At 44.4% G+C, this 16,840-nt stretch overlaps 1 protein-coding gene across 1 annotated transcript in view; it reads right to left on the reverse strand.

The window, feature by feature from the left end:
- LOC102298603 (serine/threonine-protein kinase BRSK2) overlaps positions 1-12,295 on the reverse strand; it is a 149,159-nt gene extending 136,864 nt beyond the window's left edge. The window contains exon 1 of the mRNA XM_042212604.1: positions 11,791-12,295. Coding sequence (XP_042068538.1) covers positions 11,791-11,884 — 94 coding nt within the window. The 5' untranslated portion in view covers positions 11,885-12,295. The remainder of the gene's footprint in view (positions 1-11,790) is intronic.
- Positions 12,296-16,840: the final 4,545 nt, after the last annotated feature.

Below are 16,840 nucleotides of genomic sequence, written 5' to 3' on the forward strand. Positions count from 1 at the left end.
TGCATCTTTCAGGTTCTGTGTCAGGCCTTTGCTAACACTGTTAATCTGCTGTAGACAGGTTGTTTGTTTGTTTTTTATCCTCCACTTGTCCAATTTACTCAGTGTTAATAATACACTACACACCATATACAGAGATGCCAGATTTTTAGCTAATAACATTTTGGGAATCACATTATTGGTGCAAAAGTACTATGTTAAGCCTTTCAAACTGTGTTGCCTTTATTCTTAAACAATCCCCTTAAGAAAGTCACCTACTGTAAGTTGTAAGCAGCTACTAAAGTGCCTTTAAAATGTCAAATATGTTCTTTGGCAGATTGTCTGATACGTGCAGACACAGCACTGATTCATCCTTCGAGTTCGGAGCCTTTTTATGCTCGAATGATTCATAGGACAGTGTTGAGTGGCTTCAAACCAGTTGGGTGACTTTCTTATTGGCTGCACCCTGTCTGTGCGTTTACTGCAGAGAGGCTGCGGCCAGCCTTTGCTGTAATGCAGCACTACGCCCCAGCAGTCCTAATGCCCCAATGCAAGTCACAGAAGTGCAGCAGGCCCTTAAAATGCTGCAAAACAACACACACGAACACACACATGGATGTGCAGACACACAGTGTAGAGCCAGTGTACTACTTCTACTACTGTGTGATAGGATGTGCGTTTGCTTTAGTGTATATCAGAAAGGGTTGAGGAAGAGTTTCTATTCAGATGTATGACTTTTCTTACCTCCAGACTGTCACAGTCGCAGGCACACACATAATCCTGGGATCACCCTGCCAGTGCTACCCGTAAAGTGAGTATAGTGGGGTTTCTCACGCCCCCTAATCTGATTATGCCACATGATTGGATGTTTCACTGTGACTGCAGGCAGTGAGTTCCAGGGGACGCATCTCATCTGCACGCGCCACCGCTTACGAGCCATCTGGGTGGACTAGATGCCGAGTGAAAGTCAGATAGGACCTCTCCCAGATTCTTGACCATCTGCACAGCTGGCTACAGCAAAAAGGATATGAAACAGCAACAAGCGGCCGCAGCCTGTCCCTGATGCGCTTAGGTAATGCTAATGAGCAAAGAGCAAAAACCTCATTAAGGTTTGATGCCTAACAGGACCTTCCAACCGTGACTGTGTCCTCTTTGCCGTGAAATCGCTTGGTACCAGAAGCACTTGGTCATTCCATCATGCACTAGTCAGGGGTTTTAGGAAACAGAGTGGAAGAGAGTTTATTTATCTAATACGAGATACCGGAAAGTTCATATTGCTGCAAAATGAAGTGAGGGCCAAGCGTGCGCGCAAGGCTGGATCAGAGAGAGAAGGAAGTAAAGCCGCTCTTCAAATGGTAATTTCCCCTGCTTCACTCCTGGACGCTCAAAGTGCTGACTCAGGGGGAAAGTCCAGATTGCTTTTGGAACAGGATGAAAGAGTTTTAAGAAGAGGGGCAGAATTTATGCTCAATTTCATTAAGTTTTTGGCTGAAGAAAGAGGTCAGCGGGACCTTAAGGGGCTTATCTGGAGCCATAGGCTATTCCTGTTCGATTACCAGCTATTGATGAAGGCCTTAAATTGGTCTCTGTTCAATATGACAGCAAGTGAAGTCGGGCTATCAGGCGTGTAAGGAAGTGGGAGTGGATTAAAAGAGGAGATTGCAGATATGCCTGGTGGCCACCTTCAGCTACGTGAATGAGCAGCTCTGTGTGAGGCTGTGTGCTACCTCTGCTGGAAAAACCTGTGTAGGTTTGGATTTCAGTCGGGTGCTTCAGTTATTATTAAGCTAAGGCATGAGTGCTGCAGGAACTGGAAAAAACAGAACTGCGGTATTATGTTTTTCTGCAATTTGACGTTCTATTAACCACTGTGACATCACCCACTGGTTAGTGAAATGTTGAGCCTTGAGCTGAGTACCATCAGGATCTGGATGTTTTGAAACCAGAAATGACACGTAAGAGTGGATCTAACTCAGAAACAACGGGACAGTGAAGACTCACACAATAGAGAGACAAAGCTACCCATTTTCATTCTACTGGGGACCATGATTAACAAACTGAACTCCACGGAAATGTCACGACTACAGCACATGGCTGCCCCTCCCCAAGTATGGTGGAAGGTCTCTTCCTGTTAAAATGGAGTTCTTCCTTGCCACTGTCGCCAAGCAGCTCTCACAGGGTTTTCTCTTTAATGCTTTTGCCTTGAGGAGGCTGTTGGTGCCACTTGACTCTAAATACATAAAACTGAGAAGTGTTTCTCCTGAACAGTCACCAAACACCACTGAATGATGGAAGCTCTCTTGTGTGGTCTCTCCTCAGCATCTTGACTAATCAGCACCTTCTCTGGGCACCAAGTAGTTCGTGGGGAGACTGAGGCACGGGACCTGCCCTTTGCCTCTTATTGTCTGTAGGAGACACAGGCAAGTCCCTCAGAAAGGGCTGTGTGGGTGCCAGGGCATCCACGCAGCCACTTCATTCTTTGCAGTCTCATGTGTCCTGAATGCTGAGCTAAAGGACAAAATAAGCCGTGTAGGGGACGGCTCAGCTGCTGTTTGAATTACTTTAGAAAAATTATTCACCTCTGCAATCAGTTTCTTTAGTAACAAAAAGAAACAAAAAACTTTAAATGTAAATAAAAACCCTAAATTAGAGTCATGGAAAATGTTTAATTAATAAATGAAATGATTAAAAAAAGAAATCAACCCACAGATTTTAATTTGAAAGCTTTTAATGTTTAGAGGCGAGACGCGGCTTCTCTCTTTGGTTCACATCTGCACCGACAGTGTCAAATAGCTAGCAGCACCTCTGCTTCACTACCTTTCATGCTGTACAGCAAAGGTTCACCATCTCTAATCACAACAGGTGCTCCAACGTCATCATGTTGATGATTAGGATCAATAGCGTCGATGGCAGACATCATCAAGACTTTGTCACATGAGCTCGATAGTGTACTCTGCAGGCAGGTGGAACCATCATGGCAGGTGGCAACGTGGTCCACTTTCAACAACATGTAGACATGAAAGTATCAACTTGTCTGGTGCACAAATGTGTTGTATATTTAAAGCTGACAATGACACAATCAGCAGCAATTTAAGGACAATTATCTGGCTTTGCAAACACTCTGCAGGAGTTGACCAGAGACAAACAGGACATGGGTCTGTAATACAGCAGAGGTAATGGAGCAGAGCAGAGGAGGCCCCAATCACTCCTCTAGCTACAAATATAAAGAAAGAGAGTTTCTGCCTACAGCTGACAGCCAGGACCAGTTTAGAAAGGAGAGCCAGGAGGTGAAAACAGCCACGTAAAAAAACCCCAAATACAATAGGCTAAAAGCTCCAACACAAGGTTCAAAATCAAAAACTACTACTTTCTGCTCTGCGGTTCACACCAGCTTTAGTGGTTCAACCACATTCATCAAAACACGTTTACACCCTGAGAAACCTTAGAAACAGCCAGTCAGATGGATGAGGATGAATGATGGTCATTTGTGGGGCGATCTAATCTGAGCACACCTTTACGTAGATCATCTGTAACATCAAGCTGTCAAGAACATATTTTATTAAAGCATCCTGGTACTAACTTCTATCATCTAAAAACTTGCTGTTGCATTTAGGGCTGCCACGATTAGTCGACTAGTCACGATTACGTCGACTATCAAAATCGTCGACGACTGATTTAATAGTCGACGCGTCGTTTGAAGCTTTGTAAGATCACAAAAGACGCAGGAATAAGTAGCAGGATTTAAGAGTGTAATAACGGACTGAAACAGAAGATGGCAGCACTGCATGTACAAGGATGCCAGCTGCCGTTAAACCCCGAAGAAGAAGAAGCTGTGTCCCAGAATTCATAGCGCAGCCCAGCTCAGTTTCCAACAATGGCGGCAGCTAGTTAGTTTTAATATTACTCTTATTATTCTTTCTGGGTCACAAAATAAACGTTTAACATATTTTCAGGGAGAATGTAGCTGTGTAAACCTCAAATATCTGCTCAGTTTATCAGGACACCACATATTTTCAAAAGCGCTCCGACGTTTTCGGAGACGTCTGTTACCCACTAGCTCGATAGCTAGCCGGGGGCTAGGTCACTAGCGCCGTGAGAACACCGGACTCCCGGCAAATCGTTTTCAAACCCACCGCCGTCTTTCGCTACTCAGGTTAAACATATATGAGTCACTTAGATAACTTAAAAATGTTATTGTTTGGCTTTTTTTCAGTATTTTATTTGTTCCTGAGTAAATCGGTTTGGCTGAGATTAAAGTTATAGTTTTTACACAGCTGAATAAACGTCAAGCAGACAGCTGATTATCAGAAGTGTGAGATGCTGGAGAATATACTCCGGTGTCCTGTTATATTTTAGATAGCAAGGAGTTTATTAAACTTCACCGAAACAATCTGCAAATTTCATTAAAATTTAATAAACTATCATCTTGTCTTTATTTTTAGTTAGCACCTTAAAAGCTTAAAGCTGTAAGCTAATGATAGTTATATAAGAGCAGATGCTGCTGGTGCAATAAGCTGTACTTTTACGTCCAATGGATGATGATCTGATTAGTCGACTAATCGCAAAAATAATCGGTGACTAGTCAACTATCAAAATAATCGTTTGTGGCAGCCCTAGTTGCATTGAAGCTGGAGGCTGAAGGGAAGCAGCAGAAAGTTAAAAAGCACATCTCCGACTTTAAAGACCTTAAAGAATTAAGTGAAAAATAACAGAAATTTGATCTAATTATCCATCTTGCTGTGGTAACTAACAAGAAGGTTCACCTTTACAATTACAAGTGAATGTTTCTGGGGTCTGAACATGATCATCTGGTCTAAGATACTGTGATGGACTATGATTCCACAGGTGACCACAAAGCATCTTTCCGAGCGCGTGCTTACCATGTAAAGCTATCACCAAGATGAAGCGTAATTTATGGTCCCAAAAAGCTGTCTGCCTGCATACACAAAGAACAGAGAGGTGAACATGCTCCATTTCTAGTTTGCTTCACGTGTTTTCAAATTCCACTCGAGCTCTGAGAGTAAAAGACGCCATCTTCCTTGCAAACTACAGGAAACCACAGCAATCTGCTAGAAAATGCACAGGTGTAACCTGTTCATGTCTGGAGTTTAATACCTTTAATATCTCAAATACTTTTTATCATTCAGTATCGCTTGGAAACAGAAAATAAACAAACCTGATAAAACTTGATGAGAAAATTCCAGAAAGTATTTAACACTAAAGACTAATGGAGACAAAGCTGAGTCGGTTTAGTGAAAATCACAACATCAGGAATGAAGTGTAAACCAGCAGAAGTCACACTCGCAGTGATCTACACTCGGAGCTTCATCCACCTGAAGTCAGTCGCACAGCTGATAGTGACCGACAGCCAACAGGCAGCAAGCTAAACTAAATCACATCGAGCTGTCTCAAGGCGGCCCAGGAACAAACGAGCACTGCATGTCTTTGTGCATCCGTGTGTGTGTGTGTGTGTGGGGCAGCTAATTGTATCACACAAACAGCATCTTTTCGATGAGCTGCAGTGTAATAAACAGACTTTGTTCTTCCGATTTCCCACGCTTTCAAAGACTCCGTTTTATCTGATCTACAAATTGTTCTCTTTCTTTTCTTGCATCACTAATTCACTTAACACATCTGCAAGCAATGTCCACACGTCTGCTTCTATCTTCACCGTGGTCACTCCACGTACATCTCTCCCTCCCGCATGGAAATCAACTTTCAGTAATCACACATGTACCAGAGCCCCGCAACCTCGTCCTCTGTCCCCGCAGAACGCACAAACATAAAAATTACACAAAATATAGATACATAAAAAAAATCTGCAATTTAGCTCATTTATGCACCCATGCATAATTCAGTATGAAAGTCTACTGCATTTTGCACTTCTTTATGCACATGCTGGTCTGTCGCCATGTAAAGGTGAGAGGGGGAGGAGTTTAAGTACAGCATGTAGCGCTGAAGGAACCAACAGCGACCTGATGACAGCTTAGCTGCAACAAACACTTCCCAGCAAGTGTTGTTACAATAATACCTGAAACTACAGCCCGAGTTTAATTTACTATTTCTGTGGGGGGGGGAAATCAGACTGAACTTGTGAGATGAAGCTGTGGATAATCTGGCAGACAAAGAGGCATTAGCCGGGCTGGGAAGATGAAAATAGTTCTGGCTCCCAGTGATGACTCATTCAAGCAGCAGGAGTTCAAAGACAGTCTTGAGCTGAAGAACTGAGAGAGAGACAGAGAGAGAGAGAGAGAGGGGAGAGACAGCAAGACAGAGCACAGGCGTGAGAGTGAGCTATGTAAGGAGAGAGAGAGATCATGGGGGGTAGTCTCTTGCTCATTGTTTAATGTTTCAGGCGTAACACCACCCCCTCTTAAGGGCTGAGCAGAGGGGCGCTGAGATCCAGCGTGAGGATACCGCCAACCAGCCACACAAGAGAGCATTCCTCCGGTTACCATGGTAACGAGCCCTCAGCTGGGAAGGGAAGCAAGTGCCAAAAGGATGCACAGAAGAGAAAGAGGGGGTAGAGAAAGAAGAAGAGAAAAAGGAGGGGTGTATGACACCAGCCGTAATTTTGATGATCCTAAATCCTGCCTGCAGAGAACGACTCTGCCAGCAGCACTGTGAGGACAACAGGATCACTCCTGGTTCACATTATGCTCACACATTCTAATTAACAAATATTGTACAGTTTAGTTTGTGTTGAGGCCAGACTGCATGAGTCCCTGTTTTTTGGATTTTGGTGAGGGGGGGACTCGTTTATCCTGGGGGGCTGATTTTATAGATTTTCTTTTAAAGCTTCCAGCTTTTTCTTAAATTTTATACATAAGCATCGACTTGTGGTGGATTTTATTCTCCTTTGTGCATTTTAATAGATAATTCTCCACCTACATGACTGTTTTACTGCATTTATTAATTTTGTAAAACGCTGTGTAGAATTGTTAGCATTATTCTATCAAGACATCCCTCTGTATGCACACGAGGCAGCACAGACCTCTGTTGTTTCACATTCAACAAAGAATAATGAAGCAAAGTCTAATAAAATATAGTGAAGACCCAGAAAAAGCACTCACAGTAATTTCTCATGATCTAAGCACAATGCGCGCACACACACACACACACACAAATGCATCCATACGCAGTGAGAGTGATGGGAGTGTTACCACCTGCAACCTGCTGATAATGAAGCTGTATTTCAGCCACCTAAAGGCAACCATCTGTGGTGGGGCTGTCCCTGCTTCTTACACCCCCACTCCCACACAGACACACACACACACACAGGGCCCAAGGGACTACTGTCCTTAGGATGCTTTACATCCACATGACATTCATTATAACACAACTGGGAAACATGTACACAGAAAATCATTTTAACATTATGGTCAAATAAAAATAACTGTTGCTGTCACTCCTGCACTTACAGGATAGTGAGCTACCAAACACACATATGCATACAGTGTGTGTGTCTAGAGAGAGGAAAGAAAAGACTGGCAGCTTTCAGTCTTGCAGTGAAAAGGAAACGAACAGCCACTGTCACAGGAGGAGCGATGAAACCATGACAACATGCCAAATGTTGGCCAACACTTAGAAAATGAGCGCTGCGTGGAGCCTGGGAAACCAGTGTAAGAAGAGAAATACTTCACCGCACACACATGAAAACAGACTGACTAATTGTTGAGAGTCAGCACAGCCTCTCGCCACTGAGCTCTGACCAGCAGACACACCATGAAGGCATTGTTCCAACTCCAGAAGTGCAGGAATAAAGCATTCATCACAGTGGGAGCTTCAAAAGTGAAAAAAAGAAGACTTTAAATGTTCAAAGAAGCGTCTGTGGTCGCACAGACAGCAACGCACTTTGCATCATATCAGTGTGAAAACACAGTTTTTCCTCATCTATGAGAAAGGACGGCAAAGCAGCCCAGAGGACAAGCAACTAAACAACAGCAACGGCTGTTACGGTCTATGAATCGATTAAAGGCCCGTTCAGTTAAACGATTGCTGTTTGAGTCTGTAAAATGTCTAAATAAATGGCTTTCTACAAAAGCCATCCTGTTGCAGCTCTGGGCAAGTGTGTCACACATCCAATCAGGTGGACAGCCTTCAACAAACGCCTCTAAAGCAGGGAAACCCCTCCACTAACCGACTACAGAAAAGAATAAATGAATGTTCTAGATGTATCTGAAGTATCTTGCCTGAAAAGGCTTCACTTTGAGCATCCTGGGAAATACAATTCAATTATTATTTGTTCATGTTTCCCCTCATTGAACCACGAGCAAGTGTCCTGGCAGCAGTGGACACATGCACACAAATACACATAGAAAAACACACAAAGTATACAAGAGCTACAGCCACGCCAGGTTTCCACAGGATGCACGAGGTGATTCCGAACAAACTCCTTGTTTCACCGGGCCAACGATCCAAAAACATTCCGATAATGAAGATGGGAATCCTAACTTTGACAGGATGGAATCGCAGGATGTTTGCCACTCTGGCTAATCGGTTATAAGGAAAAGTGAAGAGACTTTGAGATGAGTGCACATTTTCTGTCATCTTCTGTCATTCACTTCCTGTTGAAAGGGAGTTCTTTTGCTCCACTGTCACCAAGTGCTTGCTTATAATCAGCTGTACGGCTATAACTCTACAATAGTTACTTATAAAGCGCCTTTAGGCGACTGTTGTTACGAGCAGACCTGATATAAATAAACTCATGTGAAATATAAAGAGCCATGCAAACATTTGCTTCAGTTTATCCAACTCAGTGATGCGGGTGGACTTATGTTATTGTACCCGTTCAGAGACAACCACTCGTGCTCATAGTCACACCTACAGCCAAATTAGAATCAGCAGTTAACCTAGCATGCATGTCTCTGGACTGCTGAAGGAAACTGGGGAGATTATAGAAACTCCACACAGAAGAGGCTCAGTTGGTGTGTGGATTCAAACCCTGGACCACCTTGGTGTGAAACAACAGTGCTGACCTAAAGCTTTAGATAATTACATTGTCACCAAAAACTTTCATTTATTAGTTGGAAACAATCACATCTTATGTTGTACGTCTGTCCTTTCCAATTAATCTTCAGAATCATACCACAAAGCTGATACATGGCAATTCTGCACAGCGAGTATGCCACTTCTGCAGAGAGGGAAGCACACACAAACAGACAAACAAAAAGCGTGGGCTTGTTCTGCACTTGTGTAGGAGGTTTAATGATGTGCGGACTTCCCCATCTGCCAGCTCAGCACCAGCACTTTAGATTTATACGAAGAGCCTTTCTTGCAGTGCTGTCGCTTCACCACGCCAGCACACACATGCACTCCTGCATGAATCTTCATTTCTACAAGCATATGCACTCAACCACTGTATCCAGTTACAGAGAAGCACTCACAGGGTCACTTGATGTACGCACTGGACAGCACCACTACTGGTAGTGGCTCTTTTAAGCCAGAGAAGATGATGGCACAGGAAAAGAGAAGGCGACATGTGTCTGTGATATCGTACCTCTTTCAGAGGTCAGTGACATGATAACCTGAGGGGTAGATTCTTGCAAGTTTTCACATGTTAACTGTGAAAAATGTCATCAGAATCAGGTTAGAGTGCTGTCTGAACCTTGCTCGTAGCACCCCTCAGCTGTCACAACAGGAAACACTCTGCTTGGATTGAGGTGGTGCAGAACCACCAACCGCTGGCTGTAAACTCAGCTCGCCGCTATCCTCGCCATTCCAATATCTCGAATGGGCATTGTGCAGATTTTGTACCAGGAGCTGGCACATTAATGTCCTGCTGCGCTGGACATTTTCACATGAAGCTTTGCAGGTAATGTCTAGAAAACTTCAGAAATGCAGAACATCTCAGTGCTGTTTTTGCCTGTGAAGAGCAGTGTTTCCACATAATTAGATTCTATTTGTGGCAGCAGGAAGAGCGCATGCACATGTGAAAGGAGGCGCACCAGAACTTCCTTAAATAAATCATTAAGTAATACTGCAGAGTGACAATAAACAATGGAGCAATAAACAGCCACTGCTCCAGCGTGGCGACGAAGTCCGACTCAACCATCTGCAGCCTCTGTGAGTTCAGCGAGTTCAGGGTCTGGTGAGAGAGACTCCTCCAGCTCGCAGTGAGCTCCACAACAGAAGAAAGACTGCTGAGCCAAGCTGAAGTCCAAGATGATGGAGGTGGTGTACAGAGGTAGCTACCTCTGATAGGACAACAGCAAGCTTCTCAGCATCCAGAACCTTCAAAATAAGAGCAAGTGGATTGAAAAATGAGCCACAAGAACGCTTGGGCTATAAGTATCCTTGATATACCTGGGCAGCAGACGTCCCCATCCTGTTTCAGCATATGTGCAACACTGAAATACAGCCATCACAACAAGAACGGATGTGATGACATCACGCCTTCTTAGTCGCGCTGAACAGCAGCTATTATACTGCCGGTGCCACAGAGAGAAGGAATGGAAAAGAATGAGGTTGTCCGCTTTCAATAGAAGGAAAGCTCTTACACGCAAAGTCGACTCCTACTATAAATAGAACTAATATACAATTTGGAACTTTAGTCGCCTCCAAGTTCTTTGTTCACGAACAAATCAAATTATCTGGGTTGCTTTGTGTGACAAATTGCTCTTGCAGCTTTATCCCATCTGCTAAACAGGAGAATTCTGTGAGTAATACAGCAGCAATGTGGGGCTGTTACAATCCAACTCCAGCAAGCAGCTAATTGGCTGCTTATGAATTATTCACCCCCCTGAGGGAACTGAGCAGTGCATCGGGTCTACCTGCAGGAACTGGAGGGAGAACCTTTATAGTTTCTAGACGCATATGATCACAGATGGTGGGGCATCCGAAACAGGGAACCAGGCCAGAGCAGCCACATTACTGTCACAGTACCTGAGAGGCGATTCTGATGCAGTGACAACACAGTGCAGTGACTTTGAGCTGCAGATGAAAATCAGCCTTCTGCCTGATGTCTCATTAATATGGCTGTGATGACATCACCTGGCAGCTTGACGGGGATACCTGAACAATATTTTCAGTGTCCATCCCATTTAGGCTCTTTTAGCTATAAACTAAAGATTAAATAATAAACACTTCCAGATCATTCGCAGCGTTGCCTCGAACTGCAGTCTCCAAAATGGCCAAAGCACCGAAGCCCTGAAACAGTCCAGTCCACCAAAATGACTCATACGTGCAGCTGAAAATGATACTTTGCAGGAGCAAAGAGTGATCATCACCCACTGCTGTTCTCCATACTGAACACATTCTATGTACAGAGCAGCAGGACCTCAGTGCAATAAGCCGATGATACGTACGCTGCACCAGCCAATGCAGGGATGTGTTGCGTTGCAGCTGCGGTATGTGTGTGTGTGACAGAGAGAGAGTGAGGGAGAGAGAGCAGGGACCGGACAGTGCAGCATCACCGCTCTGCCTCTCCTGCAGAGAGCAGCCTCAGCACAGCGGGCCCATGTGACAGATGGATGCTGGAACGGAATTAGAGACAAGAAAAATCAGAGGGGCCCATCATCATCATCATCATCATCATCATCATCATCAGCCCTCTCTGCCTGACAACAAGGATTAAAGGCGCACCGCCACCAACACCACAATCACCACCACCATTATGATCAGAAGAGAGCAGCAGCTCTCTCCCCGCATCCACCAGAAACATCCGCAACTAGCACACGTTTCCTCCCATTTCCCGCATTCGGGACACGCAGGACGCAAAACTGCATCACCCGGCATGATGTCAGCGGGGCAGGTGCGGTGACGCCGAGCGCGGTCCTCACAGCACCCACGCGTGATGTGGGAGCTTTCACTAACCTGTCTGTCCTTTGCCCAGCGTCTTCTCCAGGCGGTACGGTCCCACATAGTTGGCGTAATGCCCGCTGTTGGCGTCCTTGCCCGAAGAAGACATTTTTGGCGTGAAACGACTCGCGGGGAGGGATTTCTTTAGCAGGGGTCCGAGCGGGACGCGTCTCTGGGGCGAAGAGAGCAATTCCACGGAGCAGTGGAGTTCGCCTCGGTCACAGCTCCAGTCTGTGCTGTGCTGCTGGTGGCCGCTGCAATTTTAGCGATCCTGTGTGTGCGCCTGTTAATGTGTATGAATATGTGCATGAGTGTGAGTGTGTATCCACGTCCGTTGCTAACAGTCCTCCGCCGATTCCCTCAGTGCGGCTCAGATTGCGGTTTTGAATCGGGGTGTCATGATGTTCACGCCGGAGGAGCGGTGCGCTGCAGCCCCGTTGGGTGTGAGCTGATGACGGGACAGCTACTGCTGCTGCCTGGCGCCCCAGCAGCCTGCGTCAAGTCACAGCTGATGCCAGGAGAGTACTTCCGGCTCCACTGTACAAGGTAAAATGTCAAATATGAATCAAATGGTTTTTTTTATAAGCGTTTATGGTCTTATTTGCACATTTCTTTTCCTATTTATAAACCAAGAAGGTCCACAAAATGCAACAAAAGAGAAAAAAGCATCATTTCCGGTGTTTTGATGCTTTTGTTTCTTGTTCTTCAGAAACTCTTTTTCCTGGAATGGTAACCTTTTGGTTTCTCACTGTAAATGACATGTTTCACCAATACGCAGATGCGCTAACTAACTTAAGTTCCTTTGATTTTCCATGAAAAAACCTTGGACTGATTCAGCACTAGAGGATAGATCTGCACCAGTGTTGATTTTTTTGTTATTACATGTTCAATTCTAAAGTGTAAGGGTTCATTTTAAGCCTAAAAAATGATATTTAAAAATGATTTTGAAATCATAATATCTTCTGATTCAAATAATATTATCTCTTCTTATTCTGGCAAAGCTGTGTTTTGCTGAATTTATTATTTCTCTCTTTTAAAATTCCATTTATAGTGTCTGGTTTTAATTTGAAGGGCAGTTCTGACTTCCGCTTCCATTCCCGCTTGACGCAGCTGCTGTAATTATGAAGCGCACATGCGCACATATCTGGCATGGCAAGGATTTTCAATTGAATTTGGCTTGAGGGAGACAGTGGGGGATAAAAGGCTGCCACTGTTTAAAAGTTCCTTTAAAAAAATAAAAATATAAATAACTGAGATACGACACAAAATAAAATATAGTGAAGCACAGAGACATCCAGAAATGTTCTTTGCACTTGTTCATCTCATTTTTCTTTTCGTAATCTTTTAATTGATTTCTGCTGTAACCACTGCGTTCTGTCAGACACTCAGTTGTTAATTGAAGGTGAAGAATCATTATGTTTGACTGTGGGTGGTTGTGGTTGTGTGCGTGGCGGTGGAGTACGACTAAATGTTACATGCTGGGACACTCTCACTTGATTAAACCAGCAGTTGGTGACAAAGACCATCTATCTGTCTCATCACTCCTTCACAACAAAGGCCTTTTGACCCAGCAGGCTCAGTGGCAGATGGGCCCCCCACCTCCTCCTACCTTCCCTCCCACTTGTCCTTCTGCCTCCTCCTCCCCCAACACACACACACACACACACACACACACACACACACACACACACACACTGTCAAAACCATGTCCCTAACAAAGACTGGCAGGGATGAGTGAGCGATGGTGCATTTTATTGCGATCAGACCTGGCTGTTGGTTGAGACCTCTGTCTACAGATCAGTCATAAGTCCTCTCATAGACTCATGCCACCGTGCGCACTTCCAGTAGGATCGCACCCCTTTGATCCCCGGTGGCTGTAACACTGTTTAACAGCTGCAGACAGCTGTGGTGGTAAAGCTGCACCGTTCTAATCACCTGCAGTGAGTCTATGGGAGAACAGGACTGGCTGTTCAATGAGAACAAAAGTGCAAATAAGGTGTTGCGATAAGCTGACCCCAAATATCTTCTTTTTGTCTTCTATTCTTCATGTGGCAAAACTCCCATATTGCTACAACATAGCAATATGGGAGTTATGTCACAGAGAGGAAATCTCCCTACAATAATCGTGTCATGCACAGAGGCTGTGACTCTCTTGTTTACCTAGCGTGCTGCCCAGAGGTGAGGCTCTCTTTAAATTCATCAACTTGCTGAAAATGAAAGTGAAGTTGAAGCATGTTTTGGCACACTACAGGAGACCCTTCATGCATCATGGATCATGGATGGATAGCTAGAAAAATAGATAGATATACATATAATTAATAAATAAATAAAAAATACACGTAACATATAATGTAATTGTAAGGAGGTATTTCTGTAGCCTATTGATTACTAGATTACTGGAAAGGGGGTGGGATTAAATAAGCTTATGCTGCTTCCTGCTCCTTTTTGAACATGAAAGTTATTTGTAGTTTTGGTTGCTCGTTTTCCTTTTGTTTTGTTTGTTTATCTGTTTTTAATTCTATGTTGTTGTAATTTTTCAACATGTTCAAAATAAAGATTCAATCAATCAGTCATAGAAAGGAGAGACGGCATGACTTTTACACAGTGATCTAAAAACAGTAGTGACCACAGTGAAAATGCCCTAGAAGTGCAAAGACATCTGATCTTCCATGTAAGATCCAAACATTTAAAACAGCTAAGTTTTTATTGTCACAGGCCCATTCCCAGTCAAACTTTATAGGCATACACTTGGCTTATACACTCAACAAAAATATAAACGCAACACCTTTGTTACTGCTCCCATTCCCCATGGGATGGACGTAGAGACCTAAAATTCATTCCAGATACACAATATAACCATCCCTCCCAAACAGTGGTCACAAATCAGTCCAAATGTGTGGTAGTGGGCACATCTGCCATATTGAGATAATCCATCCCACCTCACAGGTGTGCCACATCAGGATGCTGATCTGACATCATGAGTAGTGCACAGGTGTACCTCAGACTGCCCACAACAAAAGGCCACCCTGGAATGTGCAGTTTTTTGCGCTATTGGGGGTCTGGGGACCCAGAACCGGTCAGTATCTGGTGTGACCACCATTTGCCTCATGCAGTGCAACACATCGTCGCATGGAGTCTATCAGATTGTCAATTGTGGCCTGTGGAATGTTGGTCCACTCCACTTCAATGGCTGTGCGAGGTTGTTGGATATTCGTGGGAACTGGTACACGCTGTCGTATACGCCGGTCAAGCACATCCCGAACATGCTCAATGGGTGACATGTCCGGTGAGTATGCTGGCCATGCAAGAACTGGGACATTCTCAGCTGCCATCTGCCCTGAACAATGTGAACCATGATTCATCCGTGAAGCGCACACCTCTCCAACGTGCCAGACGCCATCGAATGTGAGCATTTGCCCACACAAGTCTGTTACGGCGACGAGCTGGAGTCAGGTCAAGACCCCGATGAGGACGACGGGCATGCAGTTGAGCGTCCCTGAGACGGTTTCTGACAGTTTGTGCAGAAATTGTTTGGTTGTGCAAACCAATTGTTCCAGCAGCTGTCTGGGTGGCTGGTCTCAGACGATCTTGGAGGTGAACCTGCTGGATGTGGAGGTCCTGGGCTGGTGTGGTTACACGAGGTCTGCGGTTGTGAGGCCGGTTGGATGTGCTGCCATATTCTCTGAAACGCCTGTGGAGACGGCTTATGGTTGAGAAATGAACATTCAATGCACGGGCGACAGATCTGGTTGACATTCCTGCTGTCAGCATGCCAATTGCACGCTCCCTCATTGCTTGTGGCATCTGTGGCATTTTGCTGTGAGACAAAACTGCACATTCCAGGGTGGCCTTTTGTTGTGGGCAGTCTGAGGTACACCTGTGCACTACTCATGATGTCAGATCAGCATCCTGATGTGGCACACCTGTGAGGTGGGATGGATTATCTCAATATAGCAGATGTGCCCACTACCACACATTTGGACTGATTTGTGACCACTGTTTGGGAGGGATGGTTATATTGTGTATCTGGAATGAATTTTAGGTCTCTACGTCCATCCCATGGGGAATGGGAGCAGTAACAAAGGTGTTGCGTTTATATTTTTGTTGAGTGTATATTAACGTGCATACAGGAGAAAATAATAATGAAAATAATGTTGGCACATGGTGACTTCACATCACCACATGGAGCCAGAACAGCATTCTTACTAAAGATATTCTTTTACTTGATGTGCCCTTGATGGGGCAGGCAATTTTCCCAAGGGCCACATGAGAAACTGGGACTGCCGTGGAGGCCTAGTGAATTTCTAAACTCCTGTTAGTAAGAACAGATGTTACAATTAAGCAATGAAAATGTGAACTTCATATATTAAAAACATTTCTTTAGCACTTGGCCCAGAGCCCAGAGTCACCATGTTCAGGGTCATGCTCCTCCAAAAGTGCAACAAACTGTCTGTGATGCAGTGCTGTTGCCCTTAAGGTCATTATTTTAGTTACAACATGGTTCATTTTTAGCATGAAGTTACAGAACACCTCCTGGTGTGCAATACACTGCAAAAATACCAACTCCAGTTCTGGATTCTTTCAGTCGTTTTATCTTGGATCTGCTTCAAAAAGCCGCCATTTTTCCCTGTAAGATTTGGACAGCCATCGATTGTAACACCTGCCAATTTTGTCCCATTTCCAAGCATGCACTTACCTACATGAATAAATCACTTCCTGTCATAGTCCCTTTCATTGACCGAGTTGTTGTCTGCTCCTCCATAATCATAAACTCGTTCAAAGATGTACAAAGATGAGAAACGTGGGCTTCATCCAGAGCTGAGGAGAAAAGTCAAAATGATCTGCTTTTGTTTATCAAAACGCTCCCCTATCACACAACGGCTTAGCTTCATTCCTGGACGTGTAAAGCTTGGTAAAAATAAAAAAGTCTGTGTTGCATTTACAGCTTTGCTAGCAAAGGTTTTGATTTCTCTGCGTATTCGTTTTTTCAATGTGAGCTTACATCTTTCATGGCTAGCAGACTCACATCTCTCACAAAGGTGTGTTCCACCACATCCACTCTCAT

Source organism: Haplochromis burtoni, unplaced genomic scaffold (genome assembly GCF_018398535.1).
Source record: "Haplochromis burtoni strain Fernald_Lab_line unplaced genomic scaffold, NCSU_Asbu1 Contig_381, whole genome shotgun sequence".
Classification (NCBI taxonomy): domain Eukaryota; kingdom Metazoa; phylum Chordata; class Actinopteri; order Cichliformes; family Cichlidae; genus Haplochromis; species Haplochromis burtoni.